General features: G+C 46.2%; 1 protein-coding gene across 1 annotated transcript; it reads left to right on the top strand.

Moving 5' to 3' along the window:
• The first annotated feature begins 3251 nt into the window (after positions 1-3251).
• On the top strand, positions 3252-11049 carry Hpx (hemopexin). The gene is made up of 10 exons (XM_021655088.2): positions 3252-3407; positions 3548-3606; positions 3687-3758; positions 4056-4177; positions 6523-6676; positions 7256-7468; positions 7725-7853; positions 10200-10330; positions 10414-10576; positions 10710-11049. Exons 1-10 carry the CDS (start codon positions 3325-3327, stop codon positions 10967-10969), a joined length of 1386 nt encoding a protein of 461 aa, XP_021510763.2. The 5' UTR covers positions 3252-3324; the 3' UTR covers positions 10970-11049.
• The last annotated feature ends 10327 nt before the right edge of the window (positions 11050-21376 follow it).

Here is a 21376-nt window from a genome sequence, read left to right as displayed (position 1 = left end):
TCATTGGAGAATAAGCTTCCAGTACATGAATTTGGAGAGGACAAACACATTCAAACCACAGGATCAAAATGACATATATTAAATGAAATCTTAGTAAGTGCTTAGTGTGACAGCGACACAAGTGCCTAGTAGATGTGAATAAGTTATTTTCTACACAAAGGAGACAAGAATGGGCTGTTTAGGGTCAGGGGAGATATCTCAAAGGACCAGAGTGCAGTTCCCACACCCATATCAGATGTTTACAACTGCCTGTAACTACAGTTCCAGGGTTCCAGCGCCCCTCTCTGGCTTCCCCAGGCATCTGCATGCATACGGTTATATATACAGACAAGCAGGCACACATACATATAAATTTAAAAAAAAAACTGTACTATTCAGACTATTGAACTATTCACAAGATCCATTATAAAGCAAGAGAAAATGCTTTTGCTGGAAGGGTTGATTGGGAGCAGCGAGCTCTTTTTAGCTGCTTGAAGCTTTATTCCTAAGCCTTCAAGCCACAGGAGAGGGAGAATCCAGTCTGTGCTCTGGAGAACACAGCAAAGGCATCAGGTCCAGCACGCCCAGTACTCAGTGGTCCCAGGAGGAATGACTGAAGTCACATTAGTTCTAAGGCAGGTTGGACATGGCTATCTCGAGGGATAATGAGGTCAATGTTCAGCTTAAATATAGTCTTGTACCGCCAGAGGATATTCTAGTCATTAAAACTTTTGCTGGTCTTTCCTGGAGGAAGTAAGCAAGCTGCTGGTTGGGAAAATTGAGAAGACTACACCAAAAAGCAAATGATTGTATTTTTCAGAGCTTGAATTTTCCTGGAAGTCAAGCTGCGCTGAGGTCTCTCTACCCTCTCTGATTAGTGGAGGTTTACAGAGGACAGGAAAAGATCAAAGGGGAGGGTGTACCCCTAAGTCCACATCGCTAGGGGTTAGGAGGAGTGGGAGCGAAGTCTGGAAAAAGCCAGTTTACAGGAGGGAATGCTGTGAGTGTGCTGTGGTCTCCAGGGGTGCCTGTGCAAAACTATGAGCTTCTTGGTCCAGGCAAGAGGAGGGCTGGATGGACTGAGACAGAGCACAGGTGGCCTCTTAGGTGAGAGGAATAAAATTAAGGTCAGTGCTGTGTTGTGTGCTTGAGAAGAGGTAACTTGTCTTAGGACCTGTGACCAGCACCAAATTCACAGCCCAGCGAATCTGTACCACTTCTCTCTCTCCCTGCATTTTATTTACTTATTTTAGATTTAGTTATGTATATATTTTCTGTATATGGGTACTTTGTCTGCATGTACATCTTCATTCCAGAAGATGGCATCAGACAGTTGTGAGCTGTCATGCGGGTTGCTGGGAATTGAAATCAGGACCTTTAGAAGAAAAGTGAGTGCTTTTGACCACTGAGTCATCTCTAACCCACGTGCTGTTTCTCTTTAGAGGACTCTGCTAGGCAGAGGGAGAATGGCCGACAAGTTAGTAATGGATTCCAGAAAGGTTATAGGTATTAGAGGCTGTGAAGAAAAGAAAAGAGTCTAGGAGTATCTGCTACCAGTGCAGATGCACCCAGAGATACCTTGCGACGGGAGAATATGTGTGTTGGGCCTCAGTTGTAGGAGTGTCCTTTGTCCTTTAGAAATCTAGCTTTGCCAACTGACCCATAAGGAAGAAGTGACACTGACAGCACATATTCATTTTTAGCCAGGAAGAGACATGTGTGTGATGGCCAAAGCCTGGTGACATGCCGTGGATGGAGGTCCTGGAGCTCTGGTTTTCTACTAGGAGGATTTTTGCAGATTGGAAAGGGGATCTTGGGTCGAGAGGAACAGCTCAGTGGCAGAACAATGCTCAGTGTGATCATGCCACCCAGTCCAGTCTCAGCACTTCATAAAGGAAAGCCTTTCTCAGGCTCTTGCCAAGGTTGCGTAGAGGGATATAAGGACCACAAGACCACCTAAGAAAGATCATTAAGGAGCAGAGGTTTGGGAGACTCAGGCTACAGCAAAGCTGGTACTACCTACAATTCTCTACTGAGCTGGCAGCATATCTTGCATGGAAATGAGGCAGGCTTTGGGAGTGGTCCCAGCCAGTTCTGAGAACAGAAGGTACTGGAAATGACAGGAATAATCTCAGGAAGGAGAAAGGTGTGGGACTGAAACATTTGGGGGAGGAACAGGACCACCAGATAGAGGGCGGTGACAAATGTGACCCCCAGAGTTCAGTATGTCGTAAGATACCCCCATTAACAATGGCCACTTACTTCAGAAGAGGGAAATTCTCAGAAATTTAATGATAAGAGGAAAAACAAGTCAGCACCACGAATACAAAACAAGAACAGGACTGGGAATGGTAGAGCACTTGCCTAACATGTGGAAAACCCTGGATTGCTTAAGAAACAAAACTAACAAAAAGCAATCAGATAGTAGCTGGGGAAACTGTTTCAAATTTCAGTAGGTGACATAAGGAAAGCAGAGGCTGAGAGGTCAAAAAAGCTGGTCAAGAAAGGGTATATGGAGAAGGTAACAAGTAGAAATCAGCTGTAAATATTGTGCAATCCTAGTTACAGTTTGGTGTGCTCTGTGATAGGTAAATAAGGTGTGTTCCCCCTTAGTTGGAACTATGGAGAGAGACCACAAGGAAGAGACATCTTCTTTTTGGGCCCTGTTACTGTCAGGCCTTTCCTCAGAAGCTTTTTGTACCATTTTTTTTTTCCTGGCAGTGGTTGAGCTTGGGACAGAGTTTAGGTTATTTGGCAATAGTAAGACATCTCCAAACCAGTAGCCTAGAGATAAAGCTGAAAAGGTTTGGGGATAACCCCTCCCCCTGAGAAAAGGCCTCCATGGCCCATGACGGATGCTTGGGAAAAGTTCTCTTGGATACCTCTGAGGGAGTTCATTTTGTGTGCAGGGGTTGTAGGTGCGCGTAAGTAGCCCTCTGTTTAGTTGCCGCAGGCTTTAGTTGAGTTGGATTTGATACATAAAAAAGGTTCCTTCTCTCCTCTTTCTCCCTCTCCTGCTGTGGAGACAAACTCAGCCCCCGAAAGCTCATCATTCGTCCTGTTCTTATTGAGGACCACCTGCACCTCTAGTCACAGTGGATGTGGGCTAGTCACAGCTGGAACTTTGCTGAAGGGGGTGGGGGCTGCTGCCGGGAAGAGAGTCTTGGGTTTAGGTTTCTTTTGTAGACTTTGATCTTATTTGCTGTGAGGTCATCTGCCAATATTGGCATAGCCGTGGAAGACAAATCTTTTCCAATAGGGTGGGAAGTGGGGGTGGCACTGTTACCAACTCTATATAAGTCCAGCCTCGTGCCCAGTGCCGTCCTGTGGCCTTTCCAGCTCAGCATGGCTAGGACAGTGGTAGCTCTAGTTATCCCGGTGTTGCTGGGCCTGTGCTGGCCCCCAGCTGCTGCCAACCCTCTTCCTTCGTGAGTAGAGCTGGAACTGGGGATAGAGGATTGTGCGCTGGGCTTTTGTGTGGTGGGGTCAGTTTCTAGACCTAGGTCATGAGCTAAGGAACAGGAAGAGGACCCAAATGGAACCAGATACCTATCTGTGTTTTCTCTAGTGCCCATGGGAATGTTGCTGAAGGTGAAAATGGGACCAGGCCAGACTCAGATGTAACTGGTGAGAACCCCAGTTCCCCGAGTCTTTCTGTCTTCTATGTCTCTGCATTTTATCTCCTTACTGATATTTTCCCAACCCAGAACGCTGCTCGGATAGCTGGAGCTTTGATGCTGCTACCCTGGATCACAATGGGACCATGCTATTCTTTAAAGGTAGGAGGGAAGCTGTGCATGTCAGTATATGCTAGTAACTACAGCACTGGGAAACCTAAGGCAGGAGACTAATAAGTTCAAGACCAGGCTAGGCTATAAGGGTAACACTGCCTAAAAAGCAAGCAAACAAAACAAGGCTAAGGTTGGAATATTTGGACCTCCGGGCATGATCCCTTTGGAGGGTTCTTCATCTGTAGGTGGGCTCAGGGATTTTTGGGGCCATCAATAGCCGTTTCTTTGAAGCCATCCTAGTCTGCAAAGGTTTGTGCTGGATCCCAGAGTGTGTTGGTTTTTCAGGGGAGTTCGTGTGGAAGGGTCACTCGGGGATCCAGGAGCTGATCTCAGAGAGGTGGAAGAACTCTGTCAGTTCAGTGGACGCTGCTTTCCGTCGAGGTCCCGACAGTGTCTTCTTGCTCAAGGTACTGCTGGGTCAAGAGAAGATCTGGGCTGGGAAGGGCTGGGATCGATATTAGAGTCCCTCCCTTGAGTATCGTTGGCATGGAGCCTGACTTGGTCCATTTTCTGCTACTGTAACAGAATATCTGATACTAGATAATTTTAATGAATAGCATTTTACTTGGCTCATGGTTCTGAAGTTTGGGAAGCTCAGGGGCATAGTGCTGTATCTGGCAAGGGAGTTCATGCTGCATCATAGTCTATAGAAAGATGGCACCAAGGTAAGAGAAAGAAAGCATGAGAGAGCAGGAAGGATCCAAACTTGGTTTTATAGTGACCTACTCTTATGATAGCTAACTACTCCCATTATCATATTGAACCAATAACAACATTAAGCCATTTGGGTGGCAGGTCTCTGATGAACTAACAATGACTTATTAGGCTTTACCTCTGAGCACTGTTGTATGGGAATGAACTTTCCAACATGTAACCTTGAAGGACACATTCAAATTATAGCAGGGTCCTTTCTGATAGGTACAAAGTTTCCTCCTCCTATGCCTTATTTTCCTGAAAAAGCACAGTCTCTCCCCACACACCTGTGTGTGTCTGCGTGTGTGTGCTTTGTGTGTGTGTGTGTGTGTGTGTGTGTGAGAGAGAGAGAGAGAGAGAGAGAGAGAGAGAGAGAGAGAGAGAGAAAGCAGGAAAAGCCAATATCCAATGACTGTTCTTCATTCCTAATCTAGTTCTAGCTGGCCTTGCTAGTCCTAACTCACTTCATTTTCCCCCTTGGCTTCTATGACCCTGTATCTTGTCCTGTTTATATGTGGGGCAAGTTGTTCCCAATACAATGGCACCTGGCCAAGTCTGCAAGTGACTTTTGTGTTCACGAAGCCCCAGAACTGGGCCCAAATTGTCTGCTGATAGGAAGAGATACCTTCTCCTAACTTGCCTAAGGGTGTGTGTGTGTGTTGGGGTGTTCCTGAATGACAACTTCATTTCCTCTCCTTCATTGCCTCTTTCTACTCTCTCTTTTTAACCAGTGTCCTCATTAGGATTACTGTTGCTGTGATGAAACAGCATGACCAAAAGCAAGTTGGGGCGTGAAGGGTTTGTTCAGCTCACGCTTCCACAGTAGTGTCATCATTGAAGGATGTGGCAGGAACCTGGAGCAGGAGCTGATGCAGGGGCCACAGAGGAGTGCTGCTTACTGGCTTGCTCCTCATGGCTTGCTCAGACCACCAGCTGAGAGATGCACCACAATGGGCTGGGTCCTCCACCATCAATCACTAATTAAGAAAATGCTCTACAGCCAGATCTTATTGAGGCGTTTTCTCAGTTAAGTTTCCCTCCTTCCAGACGACTCTAGATTGTATGAAGTTGACATAAAATTAGCCACTACAAAATGTTTGTTGCTTGGAGATCCACTCTGAGACTTTTTGTGAACCCTCCTGGGTGATTTCAGCCACTGCCATGGCTTTGAGGGCTCTGTTTTGGATACCAGATCTGGGTCACTCTCCTAAGCTTTAGAAATCTGTTTTCACTTTCTCATTGAAAAATCTGTGACTTAGCTATCCCACGGATACCTCAAATCCAGCATCCTTCTTACAAAGCAATCTTTTCTCTGTGTTTCCTGTTTCAGTAGAGGTACCATCATGTACCTGGGCACCGTATGCCAGGGGCCTATGGGCCTGAGGGCGCCAGCCTTGTTTTCCTTCCTTCCCCGCCATGTTCACTGTGTACCAGTCATACAGGGTCACACAAAGTCTCTTCTGAGCATTCAGTACATGTTAGGGTCCTCTATGCTGCTGTCCTCTGGAAAGTTCTTACTCATTTTTCAACTTTTTGGCCATATATTTCCTTCCACTCTGAAACTTTCTGGGACTTTCCCAGACATAAGTAGACATCCCCTCTATATTTTAACATGCGTTTTGCATGCCTTTTCATCTTGGTTGCCGAACGTCTGGGGATGTAGCTGTTAGGATCTTGTCATCATTGGATACTCAGTGCCACTCATAGTGTTTGCCCAGCCTGCAGTCGTCATTTAGTACATGTTTCTAGAATGAGCCCATAAATAAATGGGCAAACAAGTGTATGAGGAAGGGTGAGTGATTGGATGATAACTACTTGTGGGTCTGCCAAAACTAAGAGTGCTATTATTAAGTGTGTTTCAGGAGTGTTTGCTTATACATAGCCAGATGTGTATGCATTGCTAGTAAAGTGACTTTGTTGGCCGAGCGTATATAGTGTATAGGGACTGAAAAGGAAATAGCCGTAAGGAAACAGCGTGTAAACACAATACAGTAAAAGTGAGTGCGCATGCGATGTGCTGGGGGGGGAACGGTTTTCAAAACAGCGCTTTTGAATGCAGGGGGACAAAGTCTGGGTATACCCTCCCGAAAAGAAGGAAAATGGATACCCAAGGCTGTTCCAAGAAGAATTTCCCGGAATCCCATTCCCCGTGGATGCGGCTGTGGAGTGTCACCATGGAGAAGGCCAGAGTGAAGGCGTCCTTTTCTTCCAAGGTGTGTCCACACAGGAATGCAAGAACACAGACGGCGTCATGGTGATCAGGGTAATGGCCGAAGAGCCACTTTTGGCTTTCTCAGGAACAAAACATGGAAAAGCCAGTTATAGGCTAGAAGTCAAGTAGAGTAAGGGGTAGAGGTCATTCTAATGAAGGTAACTGGGTTAGCATCTCTCCCTTATACCTCTTGACAGACCTGTGCCTCTTGGCCTTGTGAATACATCTCACCATGACCAAATCCCTATTGACCTTCCAACTTTGACTTCTAACAGTCCTTGACCTTCACTGTATAACAAATTTGCCTTCAGCTTCCTCTCTTGTCTGCCTTGTAATGCCTACCTCAGATTTCAGTTAATTTCCTCTTTCTCTGACTGTTCCCAGCTCTTTCTGTTACTGGGTTGATCATGTGCATCTTACTGCTGGCCTTTGACGTATGAACAGTTCAGTCAACTGCCTCCCTGCTGTGCTTGTTTGCTCCATGTAGCCATCCACCGTATCCGACCTATTCCTGGGCTCCAGGCAAACCCAGGTGTGCATAACCCTCCTCACCGAATGCTTTTTGATTTCTTGGTTCTAGGTAACCGCAAGTGGTTCTGGGACTTTGCCACAAGAACCAAAAAGGAACGTTCCTGGCCAGCCGTTGGAAATTGCACTGCCGCTCTGAGGTGGCTTGAGCGGTACTACTGCTTCCAGGGTAACCAGTTCCTGCGCTTCCACCCTGTCACCGGAGTGGTGCCTCCCAGGTACCCTCTGGATGTCCGTGACTACTTCATGTCCTGCCCTGGCAGAGGTAAGAAAGCCCAGCCCCTAGGACCTTGGCTGAGCGTGCTGGCCTCGTATGCTCATCTCCCAACTTAACTCTGTACTCTAACATCTTAGGTGTGATTCCACCCATCCCTCAAACAGGGGAGCCCACATTCCTGCTAACAGTGGCCATCTCTTCAGCCTCAGATCCTACTCTGACCCCAGCTCCCCTCACCGTGTGTGTGTGTGTGTGTGTGTGTGTGTGTGTGTGTGTGTGTTCCCATCACCTGTTTCTCTTCCAGGCCATGGTAGACACAGAAATGCAACTGCTCATGGGAATAGCACCCATCCTATGCATCTACGTTGTAGCCCAGATCCTGCCTTATCTGCATTGATGTCTGACCACCGCGGCGCCACCTATGCCTTCAGCGGTGAGAGACTACCCCGGGTTCCCCATGCCTGCCCTCCCGTCTGTCTCTCTTGCTGTGCCGCTCTTCTCTGACATAGCCCTATCACTTTCATCACCATGTCCTACGTTTTGTTCCTTTGTACCTTCACCTCCGCTTAGCACTCCCTCATCTCCTCAGATGTATATTTTCAACCTTATCTCTCATCGCCCAGGCCTTTCTCCCACCTCTACCTGTCTGCTTCTCAGTATCACCTGCTTCCTGTCTGCATACTCTATGGTTCCTCTCTGTCCCCAGACATTTCTCATGTTTCCCTTGCCCTGCTGAGTCCTCTGTCATTTGATCTCCAGACCTCTCTGTGTCCATGCCTGTTTGCATCCCTTGCTCTTGCGTGTGTGTGTCTCTGAGACCCCTGGCTCTTGCTTACTCTCGGGGTCTTCCTGGGTCTCCGTGTCTCCTCTTGTCATTTGCTCTAACACATGCCTTTCTGAGTACTCTGCATATCCCTTGATTTATTTCAGGAACCCCATCTTTCCAAGGTTCTTAGTCCTTACATCCAGGCCTCTGGACTCTGCATCACTAGGTGATGAGACGTCCTCACTGCTAAGAAACAGAAAAGAAGCACTGAGGCAGGGTTATCTCCTTAGGATATAGCTTCAAGGAGATTTTTCACCTTGAGTGTCCAATGAAGGGACCCATCCTTTGACCTTTGTCATCAGTTGGTAAAAGCCATCTCATGATATCTGGGACATATAACTCCTCAGGCAGGCAGTAATGTGATACTCCTACACTGAGGACATCTCCAAAATGGGGCGGGAACAACCACATTACATTCAATCTGAGATACGTGGAGCAAAAGGGGCACAAATGGCAAGGGCACAGAAAGGTAAAAATACTGTTCTAAAGTTCCTAACTACTGGGAAAATATGATATGTTGTGATAGAAGTGTACAACTACATGGAATATAGCTTAATATGAATACACACCTCAATGAGAACATAGCTGCAATGAAACATACATGTGGTGACAATACAGGTCTGAGCTGAGAACACATCATGGTAAGACCATGTAAGTGTCAGGCGAGTAAGCATCTATGGTGAGCATGTTGGATCATTGGGAGGGGAGGGGATCACAGACAAAGAAAGTGTGTGTGAGTGTGTGTATGCATGTGTTTGATGGGAGCAGAGATCAATTGGAACATGCTAGGTTTGGGGATCCCAAATAGGACCAAAAGAATGTGTCAGGTGGACAATTGAAGTTGAGCCTAAAGTTCAGAGGAGAGGTGAGCCTGAGCCAAGGAGTTCACAGGTGCCCCCAGCATATAAATGGTATTTTTGAGAACACCAAGGGAGTTAAGCACATTTAGAGTAGAAAAGAGGACAAAATAGGGACTCTGATCTTTAGATATAAGACCAAAGAGGACCATCAAAAAGACAAGTAGTACACTGGGTGAGTCCAGGACCATTGGAGCCAAGATTTTTTTTTTAATGTTTAATGAAGCAGAAATGGTTAGGGTTGAAGCTCAGTTGGTAGAGTGCTTGCTTAGCATGCACAAAGCTCTGGCCTAGATCCCTAGCACCATATCAGCTGGCATGGCAGGTGGAGGCAGGGGTATCCGAAGTTCATGAAGGCCACCTGCAGCTCCACAGCATACATGAGATTTGAGACCCTGTGTCAAAGGAAAGAGGTGTGCAGTCAAATGCTGCTGAGAGCTGAGTGATAGAAATTAACCATTAGATTTGAAGGATAGTGCAAACGTTCATAGGAACAGTTTTATAATTAAAGAGCAATGAGGGAAGGGGAGGTAAATGGAAGTCTTAATTCTTTTACTAAGTTACTATGATAATAAGAGAGATTGGCGAGATGGCTCAGTGAGCATGCTAGCTGCTCAAGTGTGAAACTGAGTGTGTAAAAAGCCAGGGAAGCCAGGATGTACACCTGTAACCCCATTGCTGTTGGGGAACAGACACAGCAGGGTCTGTGGGGCTTGCTGGCTGCCAGTCTAGCTCTAGAGTTAGTGAGAGATCTGCTTTCCAGAGAACGAGATAGAGAATGATAGATCAGGACAGCCAACATCCTCCTGTGGCCTCTGCACACACACATGCACCCCCTCCACACACATGTGCCTTACTCCACACACCACACACACTTGTGGAAGCCTTGTCTGCTCTTCTGCAGATTGTCTATCATGCTCTTGCTGACTCCAGTGGGGCTGCTGTCCCCAACATAGCTCTCCTCTCCTCTCCCTTGTCCTTTTTGGCCTCTGGATGCATTCTGTCCCTTTCGTGATGCAAACCTGTATCCATTGCTTGTCCCTCCACTGTGTGAAGCTTTACTGTCAGCACTAGCACTACCTCTGACACCCCACAGGCAACCACTACTGGCGTCTGGACTCCAGCCGTGATGGGTGGCATAGCTGGCCCATTGCTCACCACTGGCCTCAGGGTCCTTCGACAGTAGATGCTGCCTTTTCCTGGGATGATAAAGTCTATCTGGTCCAGGTGTGTATTGGGAGAAAGGCTTAAGGTGGAAACTGGGACAAGGCTCTACAGGTCTATGTTGATTACTTTCCTTTGTCTCCTAGGGCACTCAAGTGTACGTCTTCCTGTCAAAGGGAGGCAATACCCTAGTAAGTGGTTATCCAAAGCGGCTGGAGAAGGAAATTGGGAGCCCTCCCGGTATCAGCCTTGAGACTATAGATGCAGCCTTTTCCTGCCCTGGTTCTTCCAGGCTCTATGTCACCGCAGGTGAGGAGCTTTTGAGTGTTAAGGCATGTCTTGTTCTGCTAGCTCTTCATGGCATAGGTGACCAGGAGGACATGAATAGAGCTAATTCACTCATAATATAGGAGCTATGTTAAGTTTGTTGTCTTCTTCCCAGGACGGCGGCTATGGTGGCTGGACCTGAAGTCAGGAGCTCAGGCGACATGGACGGAACTTTCATGGCCCCATGAGAAAGTTGATGGGGCCCTGTGTTTGGAAAAGTCCCTTGGCCCCAACTCATGTTCTTCCAAAGGTCCCAGCTTGTACCTTATCCACGGGCCTAATTTGTACTGCTACAGCAGTATAGACAAACTGAATGCAGCCAAGACTCTTCCTCAGCCCCAGAGAGTCAACAGCCTCCTCGGCTGCAGTCAGTAGAAGCCCTGATGGGAATTAGCCCTGCCCAGCCCACCTCTGCGTTTTCAGCCGAATAAAAACCAGATGGCTTCTTCACATGAGTCATAGGATATTGATTGTACTGAAACGTTAAATCTTTTAAAAATATTTATTATTTTATCGTTTAAAAAAAGCATATGAATGTATGTGGGTATTTGCATGTGGGTGCAGGTGCCCACAGAGGTGGGAGGATTCTGATCCTCTGGCGCCAGAGTTACAGGCAGTTATGAGCTGTCCAGCTTGGGTGCTAGGGATCAAATGTGGATCTTAGTCAAGAGCAGGGTGAGCTCTTAAAAGCTGAGCCATCTCACCCATTCAAGCAACTACTCTTCTGAGACTCTCCAAGCTCAAACCAGGCTGTGGGAGGCAGAGAAGCCTGCAGAGAAGGCTGTCAAATCCAGATCATAGGCCTTTTAAAATTATTCATTTATTCACTTTACGTCCTGATTGTAGCCCCTCCCCCTTCTCCTCCCAATCCCACTCTCTTTCCCTGTTTTCCCCTCCCAGCCTCCCACCCCTCACCCCCAGCCAGCATATCCAGTCGAATCAGGAATGAGTGCATCCTCTTCCTCTGTGGCCTCTTGAGGTAGTCCCAGCAGGGGAAAGTGATTGAAAAGCAGGCAACAGAATCCATGTCAGAGTTAGCCCCTGCTCTCCTTACTAGGAAACCCCCTATGAGGACAAAGCTGCCCATCAGCTACCATAGGCCTTTTATTGCTTGCTTTTCCTTTCATTTATTCTGATCCTTCTGATCCCCTCTTCCTCCCTTCCCTCCTCCTCTTGCCTTCTTTTCCTGGCAGGGTCTCTTGTAGACTAGGCTACAAACTCAAACTCACCGTGTAGCCAAGGGTGTCCTTGAACTTCTCTACTACTACTGTCTTGACCTGTCTGGTGTCAGGGTTACAGGCATGCACCACCATGCCTAGCTCATGCCATGCTGGAGATCAAACCTGGCATTTGTGAGTGCCAGACAACACTCAGCCGGCTAAGCCGTATTCCTAGCCCAGACCACGATGTATTCCAATCTCTCTACACACAGTGAGAAGAAGGACCAGAATGAGAAGAGAAACTTATGAGTGTGCACAGCATGTAAGAGAGTTAAGACTCTGACCTAAACTGCAAGCTGACCACAAATGGCCCTTGGGCATCAGGAGCCACAGGGCCTGTGGAAAGTAACTGTTCGAAGTGGGTTGGTGTGGAGTTGCTGTGGGATGTCTCCCAGGGGAGGGTGGAGGGTTCAACTTGTAATTCCGAGTGGTTCCAGCAGAAGTCAGCAGTCAAGATTCTATTGCCTTGAGTTAAGGCCAAACAGGATGAAGACAAAGAGTTTCCGAAAACAAGAACAACAGGTGTTCACCAGTGGCAGGTTGGAGACAGGATTGGCTGTGAACGCTGGAACAGTGAGACGAACGTGCAGGCTCAGCCTCTGGGGACTCTGCTGGAGCCTGGAGCCACAGACAGGCTGCTGGTACGGGCGGTTGGATCCTCTTTCCCTCCCTGGTGTTTGCACTCTGGAGGCCAGCAGGAGCCTCCTGCATAGAAGTTTCCATGCATGGTTCTTTTCTGCTCAGAGACCACCCAAAGCTTTAGGCGCCAAACTTAAAACCACGAGTTAGCAGGCTCTAACAAGTAGTTCTCAGCTGAGATTCTCTTTCCTTTCCAAATTCAGCTGACATTGGGGTTGCTTTGTTCTAGGACCTAAAATTTAGGCTTAAAAAAAATAGCCTGAAACTCTAGCTGGGGTGCGGGTGATGTTTGTTTGTTTAATTTTATTTTATGAGTTTGGGTGTTTTGCCTCTGTGTATGTGTGCTGCTGGTGGAGGCCAGAAAAGGGCATGTGATCCCCTGGGACCGGACTGGAGTTACTAGACAGTGGTAAGGTGCCACGTGAGTGCTGAGAATTGATCTTGGCTCCTCTGGGAGAGAAGCTAGTACTTCTAAGTGCAGAGCCATCTCTCTATCACCAAACTGGAGGTTTTATTCTGAATATCCTACTCTCTGTGACTTCTTCAAGATGGGTGTAGTGCTGTGCTTGGTGGCTCAGGCCTGGGAGCTCAGTTACCGGAGAGACTGGATAGCAGGAGGCTTACAAAGCCAACAGTTGTTGCCTAGGCCACAAAATGAGTTTAAGGGCAGCCCGGGCAACATAGCAAGAGCTTTTTACAAAATAAAATATAAAAAGAGGGAAACAACTCGGGGATAGAACGCTCAAGAAGAATGTGTGCATGCACATTTTTGAGTGTGTGTGTGTGTGTGTGTGTGTGTGTGTGTGTGCATGTGCATGTTGTGCAGGTGTGCACGTGGACCCAGGGTCAATGTTCAGATCCATGCCGGCTCACTCTTCCTTCGTGCAAGTGAGGCAGGCTCTCTCAGCCAACCCCAGCAGTCAGTGCTACAGCTCGTCTTGCTGTTCTTCCTTGCTCTCTCCGGGCTAGAACTACAGGAGGCTGCTCAGCTCACCTGGCATCTACCCATCCAGCATTTACGTGGGTTCCTGGTGATGCCAAATCAGGTTCTCACACCGTGGAGCAAGTGCTTTAACTCCTGAGCCATCTCTACAGCCCCTCTCTCTACTATTCTTATGGCTGGCATCTGTCACCCTCCTGACTGTGTCCTGTCAGTTATAAAACATTCTCTCTCTGTACAGATGTTTCTCCTACTTCAGCTCCCCTATGGCCAAACTGTTGCTCTTCATCACTCACAACTGTTTCACCTGTGAAGAAATCCCTTCAATCACAGCATCCCAGGTGTGAGCCCAATCTAGTTTTACTCTGCTTCCATGCACACCCCATTCCCACCCATGCTTCTGCCCTTTTACTTTCTTACTATCTTCTATTCCCTGAAAGCCATTTTTCCTCCCTAGATTGAACACAAGTATTGAACATTTGAAGTACTTCCATAATGACACTTCATTTCTCTGCCTTACTGACCCAGCTAGAGGTCAGAGAAAGAGAATTTCAGAATTTGACATGCCTGACTTCAAACACCTGCTAACCCTCTTAACTCACTGTTGAGAAACTCTCTGAGTTGTTTGGGCTTTGGAGATAGGGTCTTATATAGCCCAGGCTGGCCTTAAAATCTCTTTGCAGCTGATGGTAACCTTGAACTCTCTCTTCTCCTGTCTCTACCTCCCAACTGCTGGGATTTCAGGCATATGCCACCACACTGACACTCTCTAAGCTGTGTGCATGTGTGTGTCTCTCTGTGTGTGTATGCCCTACATACAGTTGCAAACTAGGAATATGTGTTACATCAGTCATTGTTCAATATGGCTACAGAAATCACTGGACATTCCAAGTGAACAAGAGTTTAAAGCAAAAAAAAAAAAAAAAAAGGGGGGGGGAGAACAGCATTATCCAAACACTAACTGATTCATGGTTTGAATGAGTAGAACAGAGAAGTGGCACTGTCCAAAGATGCAGAGGCTGGGCATGACACATCTGGATTGGCTTGTATTGCTGCTTCTCCTCCTCCTCTTCCTCCTCCTCCTCCTTCAGGTTGGCCTCATTGTCAGGAAGCCACCACCTTCTTAGTGGCAAGATTCCTGCCAAGCTTACACTGTACATAATAGTTCCAGGAAAATTCCTGGACCTGATTTCTATGTTCGTTTTTAGTCATGCACCCATTTCTGAACTGGGTTTGGAGTCTTCCATAAAGTGGGTTGTAGGACTAAGACCCCATGAAAATAAAGAGTAGGAAGGGCGGATCTGAGACACACCTTTCCCAGATAGGGTCTCATAGCTAAGTGAAGGAGTGGTGGAAAATGTGCCACTGGTAAACCCTATATATACTCAGGAATGGGATTTCCGGGTTGGATGCAATTTCTATTTTTAGTTTAGTGTTTTATGTTTGTTTGTATGAATGTATGTATGCATGTATGCATGTATATGGGGGCCAGATAGATGGGTCAGCTGTTAAGAGAACCTGAGTTCAGAACCCAGAACTCATGACAGGGAGTCACAGCTACCTGTAACTCTAGCTCCAGGGCATGCAAAGCTCCCTCTGACCTTAGTCATCCCCCAAGATACATAAATGAAACTTTTTAAAAAATGTGAGCTGGGTATGGTAGTGCATAACTTTAATCTCTGCATTTGGGAGGCAGAGGTATTTGGATCTCTAAATTCAAGGCCAGCCTGGTCTATAGAGCCAGTTCCAGGAAAGCCATCACTACAGAGAAAAACCCTGTCCTCCCCAAAACAAACAAACAAACAAACAAGAAGCTGAGAGAGAGAGAGAGAGAATGCCACATATGTATGGTTTATGGTTTTGCACAGAGGTAGGATTCCCTGGAGCTAGAGTTGCAAGTGCTTGTGAGCTGCCCCATAAGGGTTCTGGAACTGAACTCAAGTCTTTTGCAAATGCAGCAAGTGCTCTTAACTACTAAACCATCACTCTAGCCACCCCTCCCTAAATTTATAAATTTAATTTAATTTAAATTAATAAATTTACAAAAAATGGGTGGGAGAGGGGTGGAGATCAGGTGCAGGGAGAGCAGAGTGGAGTGGGGTTGGGGGGAGGACTGAGAGAGAATGGAAATCAGTGTGGTTCCCAAGAGTCTACACTAGTGACTCTAGCTGAGACTCCTAGCGATGGGGAATATGGAGTCTGACATGGCCACGGCCTGTAGCCAAGTGGGACTTCCAGTGGGAGAGAGCCATCGCCTGATGCTATTAACGATACTCTGCTGTGCTCGCAGACAGGAGTCTAGAATAACTGTCTTCTAAGAGGCTTCATCCAGCAGCTGATGGAAACAGATGCAGAGACCCACAGCAAACAATAGGCTGAAGTTGGGGTGTCTTGTGGAAGAGTGGGATGACAGATGGAGGGAGCTGGAGGGGTCAAGGACACCACAAGAAGACCTACAGAATAAACTAACCTGGGCCCGTGGGGGCTCACAGAGACTGAACCACCAACCAAAGAGTATGCATGGGCTGGACATAGGACCCCCTACACGTATGTGTAGCTTGGACATCATGTGGGTCCACTAACAAAATGAGAAGAGAACTGTCTCTGACCCTGTTGCCTGCCTTTGGATCTCTTTCCCCTAGCTGGGCTGCCTTGTCTGGCCTCAGTGGGAGAGGCTGTTCTTAGTCCTGCTGTGACTTGATGTGCCGGGGGGGGGGGGGGGGAGAAGGGGGGGAAGGTACCCCTGGGATTTTTCCCCTTCTCTAGGGAGAAAGGGAAGGGAGAATGGCGGAGGGACTGTGAGGGTTGGACTGGGAAGAAGTGGGTGGCTGTGATCAGGCTATAAAATGATAAAATAATGAAAAAAATTTGAAACAGGGTCTGGATATTTAGCTCAGATTAGTCTCAGATTTAAGAGCCTCTTGCTTCTGTCTCTCCAAAGTTTTGATTGTAGTTTCTTGAGAAATCTCCATGACACAAAACTAGAATCTTTAAAATTTTAAGAAGATTTATTATTATTATTATTATTAATTATTATTTTATATAGTGTGTTTTGGATGTATGTCTGTGTACCACATGAATGCAGTACCCACAGAGACCAGAAGAGGACATCAGATCTCCTGGAACCGGAGTTGGTTGTGAGCCACTGTGTGGGTGCTGGGGGTTCTCTTAATGCTCTTAATAGCTGAGCATCTCTCCAGTCCCCTAAAGCAGACTCTTGTTTTGTTTTGTTTTGAGACAGGGTCTCTCTCTGTCCCCCTGGCCGTCCTGGAACTCACTATGTAGGTCAGACTGGCCTTGACCTGCCTTCTCTTCCTTCAGAATGCTAGGATTAAAGGCGTGCACCTCTATATCTGGCCCCAAACCAAACTCTAACCTCAAATCATTTTCCAGTTTCTACCTCCTGTTTCTTTCAAGCTTCTACATGGAGGTCCTTCATTTACTTAGCTTCTTCCTGCTTGTTCAGTTCGTCAGTGTGGGCACTTCAATTTTCTGCTGATGTGGACCAGATTATGGAGGTTCATGACCTTCACCGTGCTGAATTCAAAGAATGTTGTTTTTGCTGTGAGCTTATTGGAAGTCTTTGCAGCGGTTGCTGCTGTCGGCCTTTCATAGTCCTTGAACTCCTTCCCTTACATCTCATCCACCATGCTACTTTCTCTCAGCTCCTCTCTCATTCTCAAGTTTCTTCTTGGCTTCCTTTCTGTCCTGCCCTTTCCGCTGTTGGTTTCCTAAGCTCTGGCATTTCTTGAGTTCAGGTCTCAGGCCTGTGTCTTTTTATCTTAGTACTGTTGTGAGTTAGGATATTTCCTGTTGTTGTTCTTGTTGTTTTGTTTGTTTTTGCTTTCCAAGACAGGGTTTTTCTGTCCCGGAACTTGCTCCGTAGACTAGGCTGGCCTCGTACTCACAGATATCCTCCTGCCTCTGCCTTCCAAGTACTGGGATTATAAGCATGAACCACCACTGCCCAGGTAGGATATTTCTATTGAGGTGTCTTAAAGAAGTTCTTGCCAGGCCTGGGATCTGATTTCTGAATTATACCTCATGTAGTACACAAGAATATTTTATTATATAGATTTTTCTAAAGAAAGCCAACACCTAGAAAACAATATTTCAGTGGACAGTGGTGGCACATGCCTTTAATCTCATGCTTGGGAGGCAGAGGCGGATCTCTGTGAGTTCGAGGCCAGAGTGGTCCTACAGACCGAGTGCCAGGGCAGTTACACAGAGAAACTCTGCCTCAAAAAATGAAACAAAATGTAAAAACCAACCAACCAACCAACCAAACAAACAAACAAACAAATAAACAAAAAACTAAACATCTGGGTTGGCAAGATGGGTCAGCAGAGATAAAGATGGAGCAGAGTTTGATGGAATGGCAAACCAATGCCTGGCCCAATTTGAGACCCACCCCATGGGAGAGAGCCATCGCCTGACACTATTAATGATTCTCTGTTAATGCCTGCAGACAGGAGCCTGGCATAGCTGTCTTCTAAGAGGCTCCATCTAATAGCCTCTGGAAACAGATTCAGAGACCAAACAAACAAACAAACAAAAACTCAATATTTGGGTTGGCAAGATGGCTCAGCTGGTAAAGGCTCAGTGCCAAATCTGATGACCTAAGTTCCATCCCTGGGACCCACACAGTAGAAGGAAAAGAATGAAACAACCAACTCCCACATTTAATCTTCTGAATTACACACAAGCACCATAGCATGCATGAGCTCCCATACATACGTGCACACAGAATAAATAAGTAAAAATGTTTCTGTTAATTAATAAGTAAAAAATGTAATAACCCCTCCAATACTCATGTGTAGTGAATCATTAAGTTATTCCTGTCCTAAGGTATTAAAATATTAAAATGAATGAAAACTCTGTTCTTCCATGTAGATGACTTGGGTACCAATTGCCAAATAATCCTAATTGGTTGGTCTATTTAACTTAATAACATAACTCTGTTATTCGTTGAGTATGGTGGCATGTGCTCATAGTCTCTGTACTGGAAGAGGAACCCAGCAGGCTGAGGAGTCTCAAGAGGCTAAGACCAGCCTCAGCTACACAGTGAGTTTGAGGCCAGCCTGGGCTATAGAGAATGTGACTCTAGATAGGTTTCTTTGTAATCACTCTTCTTCTAGTTCTGATATAATGACTACAACAGATTGCTACCTCAGAGGGACTCACATTGGTCAGAACAGTATTTCTTAGGGTAAGGATTGATATTATGGCATAGAGAACATAAGACCAGAGGGAAGAGCAGAGAAAGGAAGAGTGTGGGACACATACTGATTCTGTGTAAGAAGGCTTTATAAGCCTAGGAGTAGGTACGGAAGTCAAGAAGACTGTGTGTAGATCAACTACAGAACCCTGCCTATATGAAGCGTGCATCTTTTCCACCTTATACTTTTGCTAATTAGACTATGGAAGTTTGAATGAGACCCCCCCACGAAGGCTTATAAAATTGAACAGCTGGTTCTTAGTTGGCGAAGCTGCCAGGGAAGGATTAGGAGGTGAGGCTTTATTGGAGGAGGTGAGTCCTGGGGACAGGCTCTAAGGTCTAAAAGACTTGGCACATTCAATGTGTTAGTCCTCTGCCTGTGGTGGGGGATAAAGATGTGAGCTCTCAGCTCCTGTTCCAGCATCATGCCTGCCTGCCTGCTGCCATGCTCCCTGCCATGACAGTCAGGGGCTTCTGTCAATTCCCACTGGAACTGTCAGCCACAAAGAAACCTTTCCTTCTACAAGCTGCTTTGGTTATGGTGTTTTATCATAACAACAGAAAAGTAACCAATGCAGGTGGTTACACACCTTTAAGCCTAGCACTCAGGAGGCAGAGGCAGGTGGATCTCTGTGAGTTTAAGGCCACCCTGGTTTACAGTGAATTCCAGGACAGCCAGAGCTATATAAAGAAACTCTTTCTTGAAAAGAAATGTAGACTCCTCATTCTCATTAGATTGTTTATGTCTCTGTGATTATCTGAAAATATTTCCCTCAATACCTCAGCTTCCTGTTCAATTAGACTTGGAGAGAAAAATAATTTGGGTAGGCTGTTTTTGATAAATAGTGTTTCTGATTTTTCTCATTGGTCAGGGTGAAAAATCTAGAAGTCATTTCCCCAATTCTATGCCCAACTAATTAAGCAATTACTAAATTCTGTACATTTTGCCTCCTGAATTTATTGAACCTATACAATTTTCTCCATTCCTAATCCCACTGGAATGCTCTTTAGTCATCATCTCCCACCTATGTCACCTTAATTCCTCTTAGCTGGTCTGCATTCTTCCAACTTTGACCTATCATTCTCCCCCAACATCTAGATGGTCACATCTGCCTTCTCTCGATCTACACTCTGATGACTTTCTCCTGCCCTTAAAGTAAAGTTCAGAATGGACCATACAAGACCCAACTTGATCTGACACTATTCTATCTCTTAGAACAGTCTTCTACACCATCACACTTGCCTTAGTCTGCTTTTTGGGTTATAACTAAATGCCACAGACTGTGTATTTACTGATATTCCTGGAGTCTGGGATGTCTAAGATCAAGGTGAATACTTGGTGAGGTTCAACCCACTGTTAGGACTTTACAGGGTTCCACGATGGCACAGGGCATCACATGGTAAGGGGAGGGGAGTGCATAAAAGAGATACAGCCAAACTGGCTTTTATACCAAACCTGTTCTCCATACAACCCTTTAATCTATTAATCCACAAATGGACAAACTCATCCATGAAAGCAGAACCCTCATGGCTTCTGGGGTCAGATTAAGGCAGGCTCTTACTATACAGTAACTCAGGCTGGCCTTGAACTTATAGTCCTCTTGACTCAACATGAGTGTGTGTGGAGATCTTTATACTATAGCAGTAGCCATACTCTTCTGGTACTCTTGTTGCTTGGAGTAATTTTCTTCTGTCTGACCTCTACTTCCTTCATCCTGTTCTCTCACTTAAATTTTACTTCCTGTGGGAGCTTTCCAAATCTCCAGGCCAGACTGACTGCATCCACACAGCGCTCTGTGCATTTTCTTTAAGACACCATGCCTCTAATTACTTGCTCGTCTCTTTCCTCTGTTAACCTGTAAGCTGTATGACAGCAGGAACTCTACCTTGTTTCTTTGGGCGTTAGCACCAAGGACAGTGCCTCTTACAGTATAATTATTTGTTGCAAATGAATGGATGGATGAATGAAGATACCTTTATCCTTTTAGGTAACCCTTGCTCACTTCCCGAGGACTCAGGTCACGTTCACATCTTCCAGGTGGGATACAGCTAAACCTGATTCATTTTGGGGTCCTTACGTTATGTCCTGGTTGTGACCCAACACGGTCTGTATACCATAGGAGCTTGTCAGATTACAATGGACCCTTAACCACAAGTCAGTAATTGTACAAGATGAATGAGAGACATAGGAAGTTTTGTTACACTGTTCTGTTTTCACACATATGTGAAAATGTCCACAACAGAAAGTTAAAGCATTTACATTCACCTCAGGATAAATGAAAGTGTCTTCAATGACAACCTGGGGTACTGGCTTTGAACAAGCAAGGGAATGATAAAGCGAACTTGCATCCAGATTGTTTGAGAGAGAGAGAGAGAGACAGAGACAGAGACAGAGACAACTTTTCCACTTCAGGGAAATTTCTTAGAGGATGAACACAAGATGAAATAATGAATTTAGATTTGGGCACTGTCAGGCTTATATGCAGCTCCAATCAGTTGGTCAGAGCCCACAGATTAAAGTCTAGAGAACCACGCTTTTAGGGGTTCTGCTCCTCTCATTCTCGATGGGCTCTAGGTCAGCGATCCGACCACTAAGACCTGCCTCACTGCCACACAGGTCTGCAGCGAACGAGAACATAGCAAGTACCTCAGCAGCTCTTCCGTACATTTTCCACTCATAGGCTCCCCTTGGTGCTTTCCTCGAGCTAATTTCTACCCGGGAGCGCGCACGGGGTGGGGTGGGGGCTGTGTCACCGCTTTCTAGT

This window comes from Meriones unguiculatus, chromosome 14 (assembly GCF_030254825.1).
Source record: "Meriones unguiculatus strain TT.TT164.6M chromosome 14, Bangor_MerUng_6.1, whole genome shotgun sequence".
NCBI lineage: Eukaryota > Metazoa > Chordata > Mammalia > Rodentia > Muridae > Meriones > Meriones unguiculatus.
Note: the sequence above shows the minus strand (reverse complement) of the source record. Positions and strands in the feature narration are given on the sequence as shown.